General features: G+C 34.2%; 1 protein-coding gene across 1 annotated transcript in view; it reads right to left on the bottom strand.

Moving 5' to 3' along the window:
- Rasa1 (RAS p21 protein activator 1) overlaps window positions 1–21,784 on the bottom strand; it is a 79,709-nt gene that overhangs the window by 8,201 nt on the left and 49,724 nt on the right. Inside the window, exons 9-20 of the mRNA XM_021180504.3 lie at window positions 16,064–16,142; window positions 12,261–12,381; window positions 11,483–11,639; window positions 8,266–8,353; window positions 7,471–7,548; window positions 6,478–6,635; window positions 6,096–6,172; window positions 4,785–4,957; window positions 4,356–4,515; window positions 3,309–3,451; window positions 2,068–2,183; window positions 1,323–1,409 (exon numbers count right to left, since the gene is read on the bottom strand). Coding sequence (XP_021036163.1) covers window positions 1,323–1,409; window positions 2,068–2,183; window positions 3,309–3,451; window positions 4,356–4,515; window positions 4,785–4,957; window positions 6,096–6,172; window positions 6,478–6,635; window positions 7,471–7,548; window positions 8,266–8,353; window positions 11,483–11,639; window positions 12,261–12,381; window positions 16,064–16,142 — 1,437 coding nt within the window. The remainder of the gene's footprint in view (window positions 1–1,322; window positions 1,410–2,067; window positions 2,184–3,308; window positions 3,452–4,355; window positions 4,516–4,784; window positions 4,958–6,095; window positions 6,173–6,477; window positions 6,636–7,470; window positions 7,549–8,265; window positions 8,354–11,482; window positions 11,640–12,260; window positions 12,382–16,063; window positions 16,143–21,784) is intronic.

Below are 21,784 nucleotides of genomic sequence, written 5' to 3'. Positions count from 1 at the left end.
TCGAACTCAGAAATCCACCTGCCTCTGCCTCCTAAGTGCTGGGATTAAAGGCGTGTGCCACCACCACCTGGCTGATACTACAAATTTTAAAGTTTTCTTTAAAAGTTGTTAAATTCCAAAATAACAGAACTTATCATGGCTTATCAACAGCAGCTATGGCTGACATCAGTCTTACTTTGAGAACTGCAGTTAATGTAAGCTTCAATAGATATCCCACTCTGTATATGTTGTCATGTAAGATCAATTTCACTTCTTAAAGAATACATGGTTCCCCATAGTTTTTATGCTCCTTCTACAGATTACTTACAACAATTAATAACTCTTCACATTATGATTTCCCCCATAGTGAAGAAGGTTCCTGCATAAGGTTTTCTGAAACATTTTGATACTTTAGTAGCATCTGGGAACTAAAAACCTAAATCTCAGTGAAAAAAATATTTTTAAAATTTTAAGGTGATTTTAAATTGAATAATACATGGGTACTACACAATTTAAAGATGACTAGGAAGAGAATTCACCTCAGGCACAAAAGCCTCTAAAGTACACTGTCATTGTTAATCCAACCAGAGGACTCCCTGCTGTATTAGTTTAACAGTTACACGTATTTAAAGCAGAGAACAGTTTATTGTACATCACACACAGCTGCTGAAATACTGTGCTTTTCATTTTCTTCATTCCTACAATTCTTCATTATGTTTTGGCACAGCTACTTGACGAGTTTTGGTCGGCTGTTTTATTCAGTGGTAGGAATCAAGTCCAGGACCTCTTAGTGTTAAGCTAGTACTCCACCACTGAGCTGTGCCCTTAGGGCACTATTAGACATTCTGTCTGTAAGAAAAGTAGAATTCTCTTGACAGAATTTACATTAGAAACAGGTCTTTAAAACTCATTTTACATTTGTACCTGTACTGTGTATTTTCCATAATTACTAGAAAACTGCTGTATTTGATGTATTTCTATTAAATTTCTAGTCACTGTGTACTAGCTGAGATATGCTTACCAAAATGTTTGAACAAGATTTTTAGATGGTTTTAGAAATTAAGTTTATAACTTAAGCAAACAGTGTAATCTCTGTAGCTCTGCTTCCTCACTGGGTAGTGATAATGAATGCCAAAGCAGTCCTTAATGTACTATGAGCAGACTGAATCAAAGCTTCAGAATTACACGGCAAGGCTGGAGATCTACATGCTACAAATGAATTAAAATCCAGATGGTTCAATTACTGTATTTTCCAAGCAACAAGTTTCTGTATTTTTGCCTACATAAACAAATCAGTGTGTATTCTATACAATGTCTATGACAAATGAAGAAGTGACTCTTACCTAACGACTCTTGTTCTCATGGTGTTATTTGTAGGCCACTTATGCTGAACTGATTTCTGTAAACACCCATAGATATATCTCAGTGTCCTGCCAAAATAACATAAATGTCTCAATACAGAAAGTAAGCATCATCATAATCTAGTAGCAACTAAAATTTTAATTTACCCAAACTGTATACCATATTTTAATGCATTTGGCTTTCTCATCTAAAAAAGGTTTTGTCAAAAGTAATGAGAAAAACATTCAATGATGTATGTAGAAACATAATCGAGTATGCTTAGCTCAATGCGTTGTAAATTCTGTGTTAATGAAAAGTATGAAACAAGTTATTAGAAATGAGAATAGATTTAAACTTCTTTGTTTGCTGGAAATCTAATGTTAGGCAAGAAGTAACCACTAAATTTCCAGATACTGTCCCCAGATTTGAGACATGTCAATCACTCCTTAAGCTAAAATATAAGCCAGACTTACTTGGTCCACAAAAACATACAATCTAATTTGTAAATACATGTTTTTAGGCTGGCCTAAACTCATGCTCTTCTTGCCCCAACCTCTCCAATACTGGGATTACAGACATGTGCCACAATGCCTGTAATTTTATCTAGCTTCTAAGTTATTTTACTCATTCTTTTACTGTCTTTTCCTTAAATATAATCCATCTTTTTTAAGGACTAAAAGTCTGAGTATAATGCCAAGATAATAAAAGTCATTCATTAAAAGACAAAACGAAAATTTGACAACTTACGGTGGAAGTATTTCTGAAGCCATGAATATTTTCTCCACAAGCTCTGAAAGTATGCTCAATAGGTGTGCTAAATTAGTGTTCACATCTTCATTTTTTTCTAACTTTGACGGACTTAACTAAGAGAAATACAAATTTATTTTTTGTGATGATTGACTTTCAAGTAAATTGTGGTAAATGAGCAGTTGTTTTCAAAGCTGTTACCTGTTCCACATATACAAATGCAGTAAGTTTGCTAAAATTAGTTTCTCAACTGAATATGCACTACTCAGTTCCATTTATATAAGAAGAAAAGCTGTTTTTAATGAGGTACAACTTAGTGGCTAAGAAAAATAATCACAATATATTAAGTAAAACCATGACCCTTCAGGTACAACCCTCTTCCCCACCATCCAACTCTTCTGGTCTGCTAGATTTATCTACAAATATGAAAGCTATGTCAGCTTTCATAGTAAGGGTAATTATGGGATTACCCTCAACTTAAGTCACTCATTTTGTTGTGGCAGAATTAACATTTTACAGCTCCAAGTGTTGAAAAGAATTCCCTTATTTTATTGACACTATATCAAGCCTAAAAATGTATACTGTCTTTCTTTGAAATTGCTCTGTAGCATTCATGAAGTAGAACAGTCATGTACGAGTGACTCTACTCAATGGTATGGGCTGCCTATAAGCTCACAGTGCAACCTTAATCATCTTTAAAAGATTATTTCATCTTTTATAAAATAACCCAGAAATACCTCTAGGGAGAAGATGTTACAACATATTACTCAAGGTAAGCCCTCTTGAAGTTTGACTTTGGCTGCTGACATGGCATTATCCATGTGGGAAATTCCATATCCAACTTCACACGATGTGCAAACCATAACACAAGCCTCCAAGAATTCATGTAAAATTAACTTCAGTCATAAGACTTAGGTTCCATTCCCAGGATACTTTATTGTATATATGAAATCATCCAAATGTTTTAAAATACTTCTTTTTTTTCCAATAACAGATACTCAACATTGTTCAATTGTCGTTATACACATTTTCTCAAAGTGAAGTATGCTTGGTCATTAATATAATAAAAGAAATGCTCAAAGAGCTTTGTATGTGCTCAAGGAGAGGTGGATTATATATTAGAGAACACAATTGTACTGATAAATTTCAGAAATGATGTACTTTCCTAAAGATGTAATTTTTTTTAAAGTTCTCATTAAAATATGCTATTTGCTGCAAAGAATAAAACTATAAATTCTTACCTCACATGATTGCTTGCTTTCCATAATCTTTAAAATGGAGTCTTTCAAAGCATGATGAACAAATTGTGTGGCAGTAGCTTTCATATACTGCTCCATCAAGGTACTTGCAAGTGTTGTAGCTCGAAATAGGGTAGTGGCTTCATCTACACAAAAATGGATGTTTCATTGTATTTACAGAAATGTACTAATATAACTACTCTGGAAATTAATTTTCTTTAGTAATGTGCTTTTTACATACATATGTTAGGGTTAACATGCATTAATTCATCTGATCTCAAGAGTGAATTAAATCATGACTATGATAAGTGAGAAGAAAAAAACACCATCATGTTCATATGAAAAGATTTAAAATAGTTCTCCAGTGTGTTGAACACCAGTTTGTGATAAACACAAACTTTCTACTGATTTCATACCAAAAATAAATTACTTCATCTCTGTGGTGGTTTGAGTAAGAATGGTCCTCGTAGGCTCAAATATTTGAATGCTTATTTACCGGGGGTGACACTATTTGAAAAGATTAGAAGGATTAGGAAGTTTGCCCTTATGGAGGAAGTGTTGTCACTAGAGATGGGCTTGAGGTTTCAAAAGCCCATACTAAGCCTAGAGTCTCTCTCTGTGCCTTCAGATCAGGATATAGCTCTTGGCTACTGCTACAGTGTTTGCCTACATGCTAACCATGCTTAATACTGTCATAATGATAAAATATTAAATCTCTGAAACTGCAAGCAAGGCCCCAATTAAATGCTTTCTTTTACAAATGTCACCAGATATAGAAAAATATGTACCACTTTATCTACTCCTTGACAAATTAATTTTTGTAATTTTTATGGTTAAAGAAGGCAAGGATTGTCACCAAATCAAAGTGCTGGGAGAAAATAGATTAGGAATCTGTGAAAAACATAGTAATATGTTACAGTGGCCTTGGAACTGATATAGAATATAGAAATAAAATACACTAGTATTTTATGACTTCTACTCATGAGTTACTAAGTACAAACTCAGGTAATATGATAAATATTACTCCACTGTTGATCACACATATATTACCTTCCATACTTATCTCTCTGTCATTTAGTGTGCATAACAACAATGATTCAAGCTTTTCATGAAGAAATATCTTTAGTAGGATGCTGGCCAGTAGTGTTCGGTCTTGTCCACATACATGTGATAAGGCATAGACGACATGAAGTTCCTTTTGCAGTATAAGCTAAAAGTGACATAAGTAAAGACTGCTGAAAGTACACAACAAGACCAAGGGAAAATATAATTGAAAAACATATCTATTGAATACAATTGTTAAAAATTGACTTTATGTTCCTAGTCTCATTAAGATCAAAATCACAGTATGTGTTTTTTACATCTGGCTACTTCTCTGCCATTAATATAGGGTGTTACTATTTAACTTAATGGATTTTTATTAAATAGTAAATATTTCTGTTTAGTATCATTAAAAATGATTAAACTAGTAAACAATACCTCTTTAAATTCACTGTACTCTTCTTCTGGCATGATTTTTTCCATGGAATATCGTGCTCGAACACGCAAAGATCCTGGTTCAATACCTTTTAGTGGTATATGGGAACTTAGCAGAAACCATTCATCTGTTGCATGTCCTTTCTGTAACCTGCTCAACTGGCAACGCATAAATACTACAACGAAAAAAACAAATTACTGTATTAGAAAACCACTACAGTCATATAATAAACTTTTCTTGATAATCCTTTTCTCTAGTTTTAAATGCTGTCCATTAAGCAGGTTTTCAACACTTTCACAAAGTCAACACTTAACTTTTTTTTCTTCATTTACTGAAGGCCTGTTATGTGGCATTTTGTTGTAGAATGGGAACATGGGATTGAGAAATGATTAAGACTTAATGAATGACATGTATGCAAAACGTCTTAAGTTATCAAAGAGGATGCAGTTCAAGTGCTGCAACAGTGAATAGTACTTTTGGACATAAGGATAAGTAAATCAGCCTAGGAGAGTTAAAAGTCTCTTCCAAACAGAAAAGTGTGTTGAGTTAGCTAGTGAGTTATCAAGGGAGAGGAATGAAGACCACATCCAAATAGAAAGTATGACATTTTTCTGTGCCATTACTGCAATGTTATCATATAAGTAATGGAGAAACACATTTTTTTAAAAAGGTATGCAATTATAGACTAAACATTTTATTCAGAGAGGTACATGTCATTTGATCTGTCATATTACTGTTTACCCTAAAACCCTGAATTGTAAGAAGACATAAACCTAAGTCACCCTGATGTGAATCGTTAGATCACACTGTCATCTATCTATTCTATCAATAATGTGGGAAGAAATGTACTGCTTAGAATAGGATCGGAGCATCTGCTATTAAGCACCTAAATTTTCTGTGTATGTTTTTTTTTTTTTCTTCATCTTTGCAGGTTTAGGTTTTAATCCTCGTCAAGCTAGACAAATACTCTACCACTGAGTTACAGCTCTAGTATTAACAGTACCTTTACTATGTGAGGTGTAGGAAATGAGGAACACTAAAAAAGTAAAGAGAATAAAAAAGTAATCACCACTACCATTTTCTCATCTTGTTCTTTGGGAACAGGAAAGTGGGTATTTGTATATTTTAAGTTGTAAGGACTTACATACACTTTAGTCATTTTGTTTTTACTCTCCTTCACAGTCTCTTCAGAACAATATTTAGACGCAAACTATTATATAGCATGTTTTTCACTTCCATTTTGACACATTATAAATTCTAAAAATATATACAATATGCTTTTATTACTTTAGAAAACTTCATATTCAACTTACAGATATCTGGATCTTTGCTTTTCTTTGTTTTATTACTAAGTGTGATTTCAAATCTATTGATGTCAGGAGGAAGATCACTAAAGAAGCGAGGAAAAAAAATTAGAAAAATGTTCTAGTATCAAACTACCTTATTTATTTTTTAAAAGTTCAGTGTGTTAGATCTAAAACAACATTAATAATTCATTAAAACAAAATTAGGAAATACAGAAAGCATTTTGTTATTGTTTTTGAGTAATTTAAATATGAAAGAAGCTAAGAGAAAATACTATTAAAATACCTAGAAAACAATAGAAACTTAAACAGATAATTTATATATAAACAGTAGGAGGAAAATGTAATTATGATTGTAAAAACTGATTGAATATGACAAGATATGACTTACTCAAAGACAAACTCCTCTGACCATACTGGGTTTTGCCCCTCCCTTGCATGAGTTTTTGCTACTTGGACGCTATTCAAGTAGATGTTACAATATGGATTAGTAAAGTGTTTTACTGGTAGTTTATGGGCTTCTTCAATATGTAAAACAAGGCTGCTGACCTAAAGAGAACACAAAAATTCATATCCAAGATTTCAAGACCTGTATATGAGGCTTTTAAATTAAAAAATAAAAGACTTTTTTCCTTAATATTTAAAAGAAAACATAAGCTTTGCTAATCAACTACCATCATCCAAATGAAAACTACAAATGGAATAAACATGCTTATATGTAATATACAGTATAAGCAACCATATGCTTACATTAAGATTTCACTATTCTAGTAAGAGTCTCATGGTTAAGGTATTCTAAGACACCAATTTTATCTTTTGACATTTCAAAAACGACAGTAATTCCAAGAAACTATCTTATCACCAGTTTGGGTGCCAGACATGACCATCTACTATTGCTTTCTCCACATCAGTTATGAAACCTCCTACAAGTCAGTCTCGGAGCCTCTCCTTTTTCATAAATGTAGAAGACTATATGTTAATGATTGGGAACAATCCATAGCCACACAGCAGAGTAATTGACATATCAAAGGGATTCACGATATTAGCTCTGATTTTACATGTACAAATATATATGACAATTTCAGTATATTGAATACTTAAATCACAAATACAATTAAATGTCCTTGGGACAAAACCCAGGTTTTATAATACAAAGAGTATTTAGTTACCTAAAGAAACAACTATTTTATATACTTACAATAAAATAGTACGTTAAACTCAACAAGATTCCTAGAAATATCCATTTACAGCAAAGCTATAAAATACCTGAAAGACTAAAACCTTTCTACTCTTGAGAAATGTTAGGAAAAAATAGCATGCATAGAAAAACCAGCAAAGTAAAAAGAAAATTAACTATTACAAGTCAGACAAAATGAAGTTTCACCTGACGAAGGCGTTTATTAGATGTCCCTGGGCTACTTTTCCGTAAACTGCAAAATGCTTGCAGACCTTTCATCCAATCCTACGCTCACAAAAAACAAAAACAGAAACAAAGCATTAGAAACAAACAGACATGAGTTTATGCAATTATCAAATTATCTTTTTTATATTTATTATTTGCCATTCATACTCTGCAAGTCCTACTCTCAAAATATACTACATTATAATTTCTTTCTGTCCTACCAGAGTGAAACAAAAAACAAAAATTTTAAGTCAAAGGGCCTACTTAGGATCTAAAGTATTATGGTCATTTGGTTCATATCTAGGCCTGGCAGATAAAGTTCTATTCCCAGACACTTACGTTCATTTTTTGATCTAATTTATTTTTCAGAGTTTCCTCAGAAAACAGCCATATTTGTACAAAATACAGTTAAATACTCTGAAATATTACAACTAACTGGCTTTCTTTTAGATTATACTGACTTATGGAAATGTAATGAAATGATTAGTTTCAACTGAATTCATAGAGTATTTAATGGTCAATTTTAAAGGGCAATTTTCATACCTCATAACACTTCACTGTACATGTGTCTGTGTGTATGTCGTCTATGTGTATTAAAAAGAAAAAAATGCTAAAAACTATTAACAAAAACTTTGACATGGCGTTACTCATTTACTAAAATGCTAACACTTTAGACATGCTTTCATAATTCTGTATTATGGTAGTTCTGTATGCAAGTTAATAAGGAAAATTAGGCTAATACAAAGATATTAATAGTTTAGGAAAAAGTGATCTTACCTCTGCTTGTTCTGGAGTTTCTCCTGCAAAGTAAAAGATGTAATGTTCTTCACTAAAGTGCTGAACTACTATTTGAAAACAGTTTGGCCTTGGAACACATGCACACAACACAGGAAAAAAAAAAAAAGAAGAAAAATTATTTAGAAACTTATAAAATAGTTACATCAACTTTTAAAAGCCACAAAGTGTAATTTAAGACTGTTATAATTTTTAATTTAAGAGAAGTTGGTATTTCGTTCTGCCAAATTAAAATATCATGTATAAATTTCAATATTTAAAATAAAGTGCAAAACTAATATTCATTACAAAGAGAAAAGTGATAAAAATGTTTAAGTAGAATTTCTAGAATTACACTAAATTAATAAACAGACACTGTGCGCATTCACTGAAAGTAAAAAGAAATGTTCTTACTTGAAAAATGTTAATGCTTATCTCTAAACAGACTAGAGTTTGAATTGTTTGCATTATAATTTTCTATTTTCAAGTATTTTAGTGTTGATTTTTTTTTCATCTATAAAATCAGAAACACCATCTCTGCTACACCACTTGCTCTGTAGTTTAATGACTACAGTGTCTGTTTATATCTTCCTCCAGTATGAAATAAACTTGAAATTGCTTAATAAAATGTTTAACAAGGAAGTGTTCAGAACTTGGTAAGCATTTCTTTGTACTGTAGACAAAGATTTTTATCATGCTTTGGGGAGATACTAAAATAATGGAAAATTATGAACTGAGAATTTCTAATTTAAATATATAGCAATCTAATTGAAATATAATGTGATTACAACTATCTATCTAGACTGGGTAATGTACAGTAATAACAAATGACCATGTGAAGATATGAAGAACAGCACACGTTGCGAAATTTGAAGGATAAGCTCACTATGAAACGAGATTGACATTCCCCATACAGTTTCTTTTCAAACCTTTCCATGTGATATGTGGGAACGGCCAAAAGCTATGAAGCTGATGTGCTAAGCAGAAAGCAGCAACTGAAAGGCTATCCAAAATCCCCAGATGTTCCACCATGATTGGGAAGGAAAACGGAACTTAGGCCCCTCAATGAACAAACTTTTGTGTTAGACACCTCAAAATGACTACATTGTCACATAAGAAGGCAAAACCAAAGTGAGGCTGAGTTTCCCAACTTCAGAACTCAGTCTTCACTTGGTCACCATAGGGCGTAAGAACAATACCTTCCGGAAGCAGTAACATCATTCAAAGCTTTTCACACAAGGAGTCTGTCATTCATGCAAACATAAGCAGATATAAGAACTAAACAAATGAAAAGTGAAAAGGAAAAGGACAGTAGAGGACAAATAGCCAAATACAGTTTACAAGTAGGTAAAACTTAAATCTTAAAACGAATGAACAAACAAAACCAGTACAGATGAAGAACTCGATCTATAAAAAAATTTAACTTCTCAACTTAAAATGTGATCAATAAAATGAATCAGAGAACTTAACTGAAGATAAATAGATTAGCGAAGTGAGGCATCAAAAGGAAGTACCCTAGCTTGAAGAAAAGATCCCAAGAGTAGATGTAAAACACAAACAAACCCATATATTTAGCAACATGGGACATGAAATATGCAGATCCTAGAAGAAATTTTGCAGAAGCACTGCAAAAACATGCCAACAAGTATTTTTCTAAAGCTGGGAAAAGACAACAGATCTTTCATTTAAGAAACTATAATCATTAGAATTTTTAAAAAATATATAGCAATAGGCCTATTCTGGTTTTGTTAAAGGAAAACCCTTCAAAGCATCCAGAAAAGGACTCATTAGCATAAATAAATAAATAAATATCTGAGAGAAAAAGATTGAAGTGTCAGTGAAAATGATGGAAGGTAGTAAAGCTATAATATGGTTAAAGAACTCAGAGATGCTTCTTAATGCAGTGTGCTAATGGTTAATGAAGACACATTATTGTTCAGTCTGGGAATGAGCAACTGACTCCTTGTGTCGTAGATGGAGCATCTGTATGAGTTTCATGAAAAACAACTAGAAAATATAAGAAACAGAAAATTGCTGATCTGTTTTCCTGGTCACTCTCCAAAAACAGCACATACAATAAAAAGTAGACCCTAAACTGGCCTATTTCAGGAGCAGAGATTAAAATTTGAGCTTCGTTTCATAGACATAACTTTTCATATCAAGTTTCAGACCTGGCATCATTAAATATTTATAACTAAGGTACATTTAAAGTATATAAACAATTTCTACAAGCAGCTGTACACTAGAAGCAATAAATGATGATGATACAGTGATGCTAAATGTGTATTTACTGCTTTCCAACTGTCAGAACACGACAGTTTTGTGCTATAGTTAGAAACTCACTCCTTATTCAGTAAATGTGACTTTGAGTTACTCCCACAGAGTTTTTCCTACAGAGCATGCTTCTTAACTCTTGTATCAAACAGTCAGAGTCTGATCCCTTTTCTTCATACAAAAACAAAAAACACGAGGCTAAAACACCTTGGATTTCATTACAGCCTTCATTTTTGTTTTGTTTCTTTTTGTTTTCTAAAATAAAATTGTTTTATCTGAATTCAGATCTACAGACAAAACCAGCCCCATATTGCTTATTTTCAGGAAATGTTTGGTTTAATTTAGCCTTAATTGGGTAAAGTCTAAGGCCTATCCTCCATCCTTTGACACTGGAAACGCTTCTCCCTATGCTGTACTCCTTATAACTGAGAAAAAAGTGATGTAACATGTCCATCCTGTCTCCTTCAGTGAATCTTTCTTGTGATTTAAAAACCAAACATTCTGTTTTCCTCTGATTTCTTGAGCTCTAGGAAAGACACTTGTACATGAATAGTCTGTTTAATGAATATGGAGAGAGAATGATTTGAAAGGGGTTTTTCTGCCACCTTGTTCCAACCTAGCTTTATATTGTGAATATTTTTGGTGTGCATTTCTTATCCTTATCAGCATGCTGTTTTGTTTTAAAATAAAAAGAATAGCAAAGTCAAGTGAATTTATGAAATATTTAGTAGCTAGTTCTACTACTGAGAAGCCGTTCCATCCATATCTACCTAAGAATCAAATTGCACATACAGCTTAGACAAAAGCTGAGAAAAAAAAATTACCGGTAAATACGTTTAGGTAATTTTATGCTCTTTGAAAATGGTTTCATTTTTCATATTTGAAAATGGTTTGAAAATATCTACTATTTTTATTATTAAAAAAGTTAAGGAAAGCACTGTCTTACCTGCCGAAGAGACTGTCATGGACAACATAGACAGAACACACACTAAGATCTATTAGCCCTTTTGGTTTTGTAGCTCGTTTTTCACTTTCAAAATAAATAAGTTGAGCATCACTGCCTTCTAAGATAAAATATAAATTTTTCCAACGTTTTCCTTTACCTGTTAAAAAATAGTATCTTTCCTTAGGAACTATGAAATCACATTTTCAGAATACAAAATTAAATACATTTCAATTTTCATTCTAAGTTTAAAGAATAGATCAATCCATGTATAATTACAAAATGCCTCTAACATGTAGAAAAAAATACTTGTTATTATTGCTTGTTTAATAAATTAATAAATAGTAGAGTTCATTAGAATATTTTAACTTTATCTTTTGATATTTCATTATTATAATGTTTAAAATTCTTGTTTTAGAGTCATGGTTTACCACCAATATCTACCTCAATAACTTAATATAAAACTGAGGTAGACTTATAAATAAAAGTTTAGTACTGTGAAGTCCACGTGCCACAAGGATTTTCTCTTAAGAATCCATAGGTGAGAACCTGAAACTAAGTCAAGATTTAATGGCACACTTTTAAAAATGTAAGCTTGTTCTAAAACCCTGGTTTGATACATGGATTTAATTAACTAAACCTAATTTTCAAACATTCTATGCACAAGCTCTGAACAAATACTTGTTACTAATAACCCATGACAAAACTGATGTCTTGCAGTAAGTTTTATATATAATATTAAAATCCTACATTAAATCCTTAGTCTTAAGAGTTTACTTACCCTTCTTCAGAAGATAACCTTTCTTAACAATATTTTTATAAAAAGCGTCCTTTGTTTTACGACGAATTGTATTATAGATTTCCTTCCCATCCACTGTGTCATTGAGTACTTGCCCTTGATCCTGAATTATAAAAACCATTAAAATTATTTATGAAAATATATGAAATTACTAATTAAAAACAAGGTTAAAACATGTCTAAAATACTAAAACCAAAATATGTCTTCCAAAGAAATTCTCAAAAAGGTTTATCATTTCTTAAGAACAATGTCTCATGGACAAATGCTGTTTTTTTTTATTAGATATTTTCTTCATTTATATTTCAAATGCTATCCCCTTTCCTAGTTTCCTATCCAAAAGTCCCCAATCTCTTCCCCCTGCCCTGCTCCCCAACCCACCTACTCCAGCTTCCTGGCCTTGGCATCCCCCTGTATTGGGGCATAGAACCTTCACAAGACCAAGGGGCTCTCTTCCCATTGATGCCCAACTAGGCCATCCTCTGCTACATATACAACTAGAGACACGAGCTCTGGGGGTACTGGTTAATTCATATTGTTGTTCCTCCTATAGGGTTGCAGACCCCTTTAGCTCCATGGGTACTTAAATGCTATTTTAAACCTCATTCAGCTTGTTGTTAAATTTTATGGCAAATGATACAGTTTTGATCTACTTGTCCAAGAATTAACTTGCAAGTCAGGAGGCAATGTAAATTAAAGCAAAGTAATGTTTGTGAATGTTCTTTAATTCTGAGAAACACCATGTACAACTAGAAAACTACCCACTTGAATCAGGACACATGCCCATCTTAACCCTCAGTTCACCACACACATGATACAGCACATCCTTACGTCTTCACCTGGTATTTCTAAACTGTCGGATTTAAAATACTTTTCTTCCTACTACTTTATAGCTTTCTTTTGTTTTACCACTTTGATAGCCACTTCCGAAACAAAAAAGCCTCACATCTTTTTTCATTTTAAAGCACCATATTATAACCCTTACAAATATAAAGTAATCATGACCTTCACAAATAAACTAATTTTCAAATGTATTAACGTATAGAGAACTAAATTGTTGTATTCACATTTCTTTATAGAAGTTCTTTTATTTCTGAAATATTACTATTTTATAGTATCTAGCCTGTGGGGAGGCTTTGTGTGTCTATTCACCATCTTATAAATATAGAATATTAAGTTATCTTCATGATCACCTTTCTATTTTAAGACATTCTGCTATTTCATTCCCTTATTCAGCAGTTATGCCCAGGTACTAAAATGTTAAGAAACGGAAGCATTACTTACCTCCAATAAAGGTGACAAACTGTCTTACATGCTAAATTCAACCCATTATCTCTTTTACTTTGCTGCTGACTTGAAGTACTGTAGTTTGAACCTAGTGCATTCTGCAATACGAGGCAAGTGCTGTACTACTTAGTTATATCATCAGGTACCCCACCCCCAAACCCAGTTTTCTGTTTTTGTACAAAAGGTTTTAGTGAACCACAGATGATAATTAGTAATGACTAATTTCCTGGTTTAATACAAACTTGTACTCAACAATGGTGATTGTCTTTGTATTAGCTGTAGAATGTGGCACACCAATACCACATTCTTGACTTCAAGGTAATTTTTACGTGTTATCTGTTTCTATGTATGTAGGTGTGTCTAGATGTGGAGGCCTGAGGACAAGGCCTTTCCCAATCATTTTCCACCTTACTTTGTGAGACACTGTATCTCCCTCAACAGAGATCTTGCCAATTCAGCAAGACTGGTAGGCCAGAGAGCTTTAAAGATCCTTCTCTCTCGACCTTTAGTTGGGGCTGGGATTATCGTTGCACTCTACTGCATACAGGTTTTTTTTTTTAAGTAGACACTTGGAAATCAAATTGTTCTTACGTTTATATCATAAGCACTGTACTAACTGAACTATCTCTCTAGCTTTATTAAATATTAAATTAAGATATAGTGACCTACAAGTTAATAAATGATGCTAGTAAGAATACAGCTTCACTTGTAGGTTGTAATAAATCACTAAATGGTAACAAGGCATGTGTCCCTCACTCTGACCCACTTTCTACATAGTTCTGAACAAGAAAATCTCAACTTACACAGTCCTTCCTTCTTGAAACTAGTGGATAAACTGAGAATACACAGGCTGTAGCCAAACTTCAATTCTATTATTCGACGACTAGGAAAACTTCATTTAACACTTCAATTCAACAATCTACACTCATTACAGATCACTATGTTCTAATTAGAGAAAGTCAGTAAATATATCAAGTAAATTATACAGTAAAAGATGTAGACTGCTTTGCAAAGAAGTACTTGTCTCTAAGTAAGTCTCATATGAAGCTATTTTTTTGGGTAAACTTTGCATAACTTAAAAAAAAAAGGTAAGTAGATGTCTGAGGGAAAACCTAGCTCAAAGATCCAAAGGAGGCAAAGAGCCTAACATGTTTAAAAGTCTTCAACAGGACCAGGCTCTGTTGGCATATGCGATTAATTCCAACTCTCCAGCAGAAACAGGAGGATCTCTGTGAGCTCAAGGCCAGCCTGTTCTAAAGAGCAAGTGTCCAGGACAGTCAAGGTAACCCTGTCTCAACAAACAAAACAAACCCCAAACAGCTGAATTCAGGAAACAGATGACATGAAGTCAGAAAAAAATAGGTATGTGGGTAACACTAAAATTCCAGTATAGTTTTCTGTCTGCCACCAAAGGTATTTTTTATTATTTATTCTGAAATATTAAACATCTTGGATCCAACTCACATTTTAAATGTCTAACTCTTACATGCTATAAAGGACAAAGGCACACACAAAGAAATAAATCATTTTTTGTGTTGTTTGGGTTCTGAACGTATTTTGAGTTCAGAGCAAGAAGGATGTTACCAACATAGTAAATAGGGGGGAAACAACCAAGTATGACTCAGTGACTTGAGAAATATACTTAGCCTTTCTAGTTTAAGTTTTGTTATTTGTAAAATAGGCATGATTATAGGATTAACTTGACCAAATTGTTGGAATAATTAATTACTATATTATAGAAAAATACCTAAAATGAAGTATTTTTACAATTTTGAATTTTTTAATGTTTGTATTTATGTTGTCTGTTTAAGAGCAACAAGTTACTCACATAACACAGCGTACATGTGGAGGTCGGAGGATCCTTCCATTAAGTGAGTGCCTGGGACTGAACTCAGTTTTTCAGGCTCAAAGCACAGTACCTTACCTACTGAGCCACCTCATCAGCTGTTTTTCCTCTAGCGCCTTTAACATGAAGTACTAATTCTAGTACTGGCTTGTTTCCATTTTAGCTGATGTCTTGGTATTTAGGGTACATAGAGGGGAGGGTTGATTGTGCAAGCTGATCAGGTTGTTCATTAGAAAAAAAAATTTGTATTTTCTAATGGACTGCCAGTTAAAAAACAGGTGTATATGTTATGAGTCTTCAGCCTTCTGCTGAAACCTACATTCATTCCAAGACTAACACAGTATACTATCACTAACATTTAACTGCTTGTATAATACATTTGTTTTATAATAACCATTTTTGAAACATTCAAAGAGTACCACCTTAAAGTTTCTATGATTATTACAAGGACTTACTAATTATCTACTGACTTAACAAAATTGAAAATTAATAAATTCCCTTACAATTAATTTTCTAAAGGAATCTAAGCAATCAGTAGTTTTAAATTTTATGTAGTTTTAGAAGAATGCTTGTACAACCATCACAAAAATTATTTTGAAAACATGATGTCAATTATTTCAAGCAAAATAATAATAATAATAATAGTAATGCTGACCTGCATTGGTACAGGTTCCTTAAGATAATAGCCTTCAACAATTTGTTCTTTCCGATAATGGTCTATGATGTCCCCAATACTGTTAAAATAAAATAAGTGTGTAAATCTCTTAGAATACACATAATCCTTGTTACCAAGGATTATCTATTCATAATAGTCACATTATTATAGAAAAATATGAATGTTACAAATACAGGTTCACAGGTTGGAATACATAAGTTAAAGATTCTGGTTCACATATATATCAAACATGCAAGCAACCATGAATGGAGCTCCATACTCAGAAAGTGACATTCCATGAGAAAATAAGGACAATCTCGGTTTGTTTGTTTTGGGGGGTTAAAAACCAATCCTTCAGACATGAAAGTGAAGAACAGAAATGGTGTTTATTTAGCAAATGATAAACTAAGAATTTTTTACATTAAATCACTTCACTTATATACTTGATTTTGTATAAAATTTCATTATCATTAAAATAAAAACACGAATACTTAAGTAGAAATAGAAGTTGAAGAATAAAAAGAAAAAGTACCCGTTCTGCCATCTGCACCCTCGAGCTGAGGCTGTTCCACAGCCTGTACACTGGTCCCGACAGGAGAGACCTATTCTTTCAGGAGTGTTTTCACTCCCAGGCTCGGTTGTGAGATAGCCACTTTCGCTCCAAAAACTGTGTGAAGCAGGGTCAGCCAGGAGCCAGCAGAACAGAGGAACAGTGGAGCAGCTGGGTCACAATCCTTCTGAGCCGAGGCAGATCCACAGCCTGCTGTGCACTGGTCTGACTAAGAGAACCCACTTTCTCTCTAATAACTGGCTAACTGGCTGGAGCTGGGCAGCAAGGAAAGGGGCATACGGGTGTCAAGAACAGTGGAACAGCTGGGCACCCAGAGCTTGGACAGTTCCAGAGCCCTCTGTACACAAGTTCCTCCAGGAAAGAGCTGATTCCCAGGAGTGCTGGCACAGGCTTACAGACCCACATGAGGAACAAGCTTCACCCAGAGACAGCTAGAACATCTAACACCAGAGATTACCAGATGGCAAAAGGCAAACCCAAGATTCTTACCAACAGAAACCAAGACAACTTGGCACCATCAAAACCCAGTTCTCCCACCACAGCAAGTTCTAGATTCCACAACATACCAGATAAGCAAGATTTGGATTTAAAATTGTATCTCATGATGCTGATAGAGGATTATATGACAGACATAAATAACTCCCTTAAAGAAATGCAGGAGAACACAGGTAAACAGCTAAAAACCCTTAAACAGGAAACACAAAAATCCCTTAAAGAATTACAGGAAAACACAACCAAACAGGTGAAGGAATTGAACAAAACCATCCAGGATCTAAAAATGGAAGGAGAAACAGTAAAGAAATCACAAAGGGAGACCACTCTGGAGATAGAAAATCTAGGAAAGAGATCAGAAGTAATAAATACAAGCATCACCAACAGAATACAAGAAATAGAAGAGAGAATCTCAGGCTCAGAAGATACTATTGAAAATACAACAATCAAAGAAAATGCAAAATGCAAAAAAATCCTAGCTCAAAACCAGAAAATCCAGGACACAATGAGAAGACCACGCCTAAGGATAACAGGTATAGAAGAGTACAAAAATTCCTAACCTGAAGGGCCAGTAAATATCTTCAACAAAATTATAGAAGAAAACTTCCCTAACCTAAAGAAAGAGATACCCATGAACATACAAGAAGCCTACAGAACACCAAATGGAATGGAATCAGAAAAGAAAGTCCTCCCATCACATAATAATCAAAACACCAAATGCACAAAACAAAGAATATTAAAAGGAGTTCAGGAAAAAGGTCAAGTAACATATAAAGGTAGACCTATTAGAATTACACCAGACTTCTTGCCAGAAACTAGGAAAGTAAGAAGATCCTGGGCAGATCTCATACAGACCCTAAGAGAACACAAATGCCAGCCCATACTACTATAGCCAGTAAAATGCTCAATAACCATAGATGAAGAAACCAAGATATTCCATGACAAAACCAATTTACACAATATCTCTTGACATATCCAGCCCTTCAAGGATAATAAATGGAAAACTCATGGTATGCACTCGCTGATAAGTGGATATTAGCCCTAAAGCTTGGAATGCCCAAGATACAATTCACAAACTAGATGAAACTAAAGAAGAAGGATGACCAAATTGTGGATACTTCTTCGATCCTTCTTAGATAGGGAACAAAATACCCATAGATAGTTACAAAGTATGGAGCAGACTGAAGGAATCCAGAGACTGCCCCACCTGGGGATCCATCCCATATAAAATCAACAAACACAGACACTTTTGTGGATGACAACAAGTACCTTCTGAAAAAAGCCTGTTATAGCTGTCTCCTGAGAGGCTCTACCAGTGCCTAACAAATATAGAAGTGGATGCTCACAGCCATCCATTGGACTGAGCACAGGGTCCCCAATAAAGGAGCTAGAGAAAGGACCCAAGGAGCTGAAGGGGTTTGCAGTCCCATAGGAATAACAACAATATGAACTAACCAGTACCCCCAGAGCTCCCAGGGACTAAACTACCAACCATCCAAAGAGTACACATGGAAGGACCCATGGCTCCAGCAGAGTAGCAGAGTATGGCCTTGTCAGACATCAGTGGGAGGAGAGGCCCTTGGTCCTGTGCAGGCTCTATGCCCCAGTGTAGGGGAATGCCAGGGCCAGTAAGCAGAAGTGGGTGAGTTGGTCAGCAGGGGGAGGAGGGAGAGGATAGGGCGTTTTGGGGGGGGGGCAAAACCAGGAAAGGGGATAACATTTAAAATGGAAATAAAGAAAATATCTAATAAAAAAAAAAAGAAAAAGAAAAACTAATAGTTAATTCCCCCTGTACAGTTGTCTCTATGGCATGGACGGATTAGAGGACTTTGATTAAAAAGTATCATCAACTTCTCCATATATTTGGAAAATATTACTGATGAAACTAAAAGTAAAATGACATAGTATAACACAAAGTTTAGGAGAGCCACTAAATATTTTTTGTAATAAATAAAAGTGTGATCTGTTATTAATAAGTTCCATTAATTTCTAATATTTAATTTCTGGAATTTGAAACTTTTATTCTGTATACTAAATGGATGAGTATTTTTAAGGCTCCCAAGTAATAGATTTCTAACAAGATTTTGTTAACCTGCCCCTTGATTTATTCTTTTCATAGTTCTTCAGTGGCAGAATAACTGCAATATTTTATGTGTATATGTTGTGTCCACAGTTCCAAGTATCTCTCCTATATTAAAAAATTAATCTAAATATAATAGCCACAAGTAAAATATGTACATATTAACAGATGGGAAGGAGAAATAAAAGCAGACAAGATCAATTTTTAAGAGACCATGTTAAAAAAAAACTGAAAATAGGATAAATCTAAAACTATTTAAAGAAAAATGAAAATCAGAAAAAAATTGAAAGCAGCTAGATACCACCACAAAGATGACTGTGTTGTAGAGTAAAACCTATCATTTATCTATGAAAATTAATAAAGGCCAAAGCCTTTCCTATGCATGAAAAGGTAGACATAACCATGGTAAATGCAGGCATGGGAATGTAACAGTGAAACCCAATATTATTTATATTTAGTATGTTTTAAATATATAAGTGATCCTCAGTAAGATAATTTAAAATAAAAATTTAAAAAGCTTGAATGAAAGCACCCTGTGTGGGTGGATAAAGCTGTTCTCCAAAGCCACAGATTATTAGAAGAAAAATACTCTGCTAGGGTTGGGCTCATTTTTTAAAGCCTTCAAAACAATATAAGCGAGCACATTTATTATTATTGATCATGAGGAATACATGGTATTCTGAAACCACCACACCTGGAACACTGAGAAATGAAGTGGAAACAAAGTTATAAGCTTCTTCTCTCCTATGTGGCTCTAACAGTTCTAGAAATTGCTATGCAAGTAGCTGGGAAAACTGTCACCAAGTTTCAGTTTGTGTGCCTGCTGTGCTACATTCCCGACCTACAGGCAAGATATGTTCACTGGGATGAGACTATGATAGTGTTAGCCAACAATTTTCTAAAAGGACCTGAGGACTGGTTCATAAGAGGAAACTCACATGTGGTTCTATAAACCTGACCAAGTTCATGACTGCACCTGTCTTATGCTCTAGCAAGGAAGAAGCTACAGCTGCTATTTTGTGGACTGCACATGATGTACAAGCAGATTTCCTCCTCACCAAGCACAGTAGCACACTCCTCTAAATCAGCACTTGGCATGTAGAGACAGGTGAATTATTGTGAGTGCAAGCAAGGTTGAGCCAGGTCTATACACTACCAGGACAGTCTGCGCTACAGAATGAGACCCTGTCTTAGAAACAAAACAAATTTGCTTCTAAATAATGTGTTCATTCCCAGAGATTAGTGTTCCTATCATATCAGCTTTGGCCAACGAAGCTTCTTTCACAGTGCTCTACAGTTACTGCTGAGACTCACAACACAAATAAATATCTGTTGAAACTGCAGCTAAAACTTGGTATCTCCCACCCCAAGTTCAAGAAACACTGTGAAAGGGTTAGAATGAATGTAAGAGCTGAATGAAAGGATGCACTGTTGTAGGCTGCTGTCTTCCAGTTATGGCATGCATGGCCTTGTATTCATAAACTCCCATCAAGTATTACCTGCACACCACCATACAAGATTAAATTTCTAAACACCCTGTCATGGAAAAGTGAAGGGCTCCCGAGGAGCTATCCCTCCCTGAGGATATACAGCCAATTAATAGTTGCTACAGAAAAGAAAGGTATTTTCTTCAGTTACTGTAGCCACTGGGGCGGGGGGGCGGGAGGGGAGCGGGGGGGGGGGGGGAGGGCTTATCTATAAAACAAATTTCTAAAGCCACCATGCAAGGTACTTTAATTTAGTACATATTACATAAAACTATGCACACCTCTTCCTAAGCCCTACATAGATGTTACTCTTCAATGTGTTACTAAAACCTCACTAATTCCCTTTTACTATTACCGAAATTGTAGTCTTTTGGTGGTTCTCAAGCCTATTTGTATTTTCCTTCAATTCATCACAAAGTGAAAATCTTTTCTAACATTTCGGAGTACTAAATAATGTAGAAATGGGTCTTTTCCTTCTTCTTTCATGTGTACACAGCACAGTAGATTTCACTAAATAATCAGTCAATAAATATCTGCTGAATTCAATTTGGTGCTAAATGCCTCTCCTTTTCCAAAGTAGCTTTTTAAAGCTGTAGCTCAAATTGCTTCATGAAACAAAGCAAAAAGTCTAAGAGGAAAACAGAATACTAAAGTATGCCTAGCAAGCTGGATCCTAGGTGATGTCTAAGCCTAGATTATAACATTAAAGGAACTCAGGTAGCGTAATACGATGAGATACGCAAATGTCTATAATTACATCTTTCATTTAATTTTTTTAACTGTCCAGTGAACTTCTGATGAGCAAAAGATCTTATTCTTGAATTTCTGTTTTCCAGATAATCAGCTGTTGAGGCTTTATGAATTTAAAACTCAAATAGGGAACTCTAATGGAGGAGGGGAATATTAGGTCAGTATTAAGAAGCAGGTAAATATATTTTTAAAAATAGATCATACCAGCTTCCAAAAGAAGAAATAACACTACCAAAGTGAGCAAATGTTTCACCCTTTCTCCTTTCCAGAACAATACTGTCACTCTATATTACATATCACTGTGTTAATATGATCACTTTCCTAAGCAAGCAGTGAAACTC

This window comes from Mus caroli, unplaced genomic scaffold (genome assembly GCF_978045245.1).
Source record: "Mus caroli unplaced genomic scaffold, Mus_caroli_1 scaffold_15, whole genome shotgun sequence".
Classification (NCBI taxonomy): Eukaryota; Metazoa; Chordata; class Mammalia; order Rodentia; family Muridae; genus Mus; species Mus caroli.
Note: the sequence above shows the minus strand (reverse complement) of the source record. Positions and strands in the feature narration are given on the sequence as shown.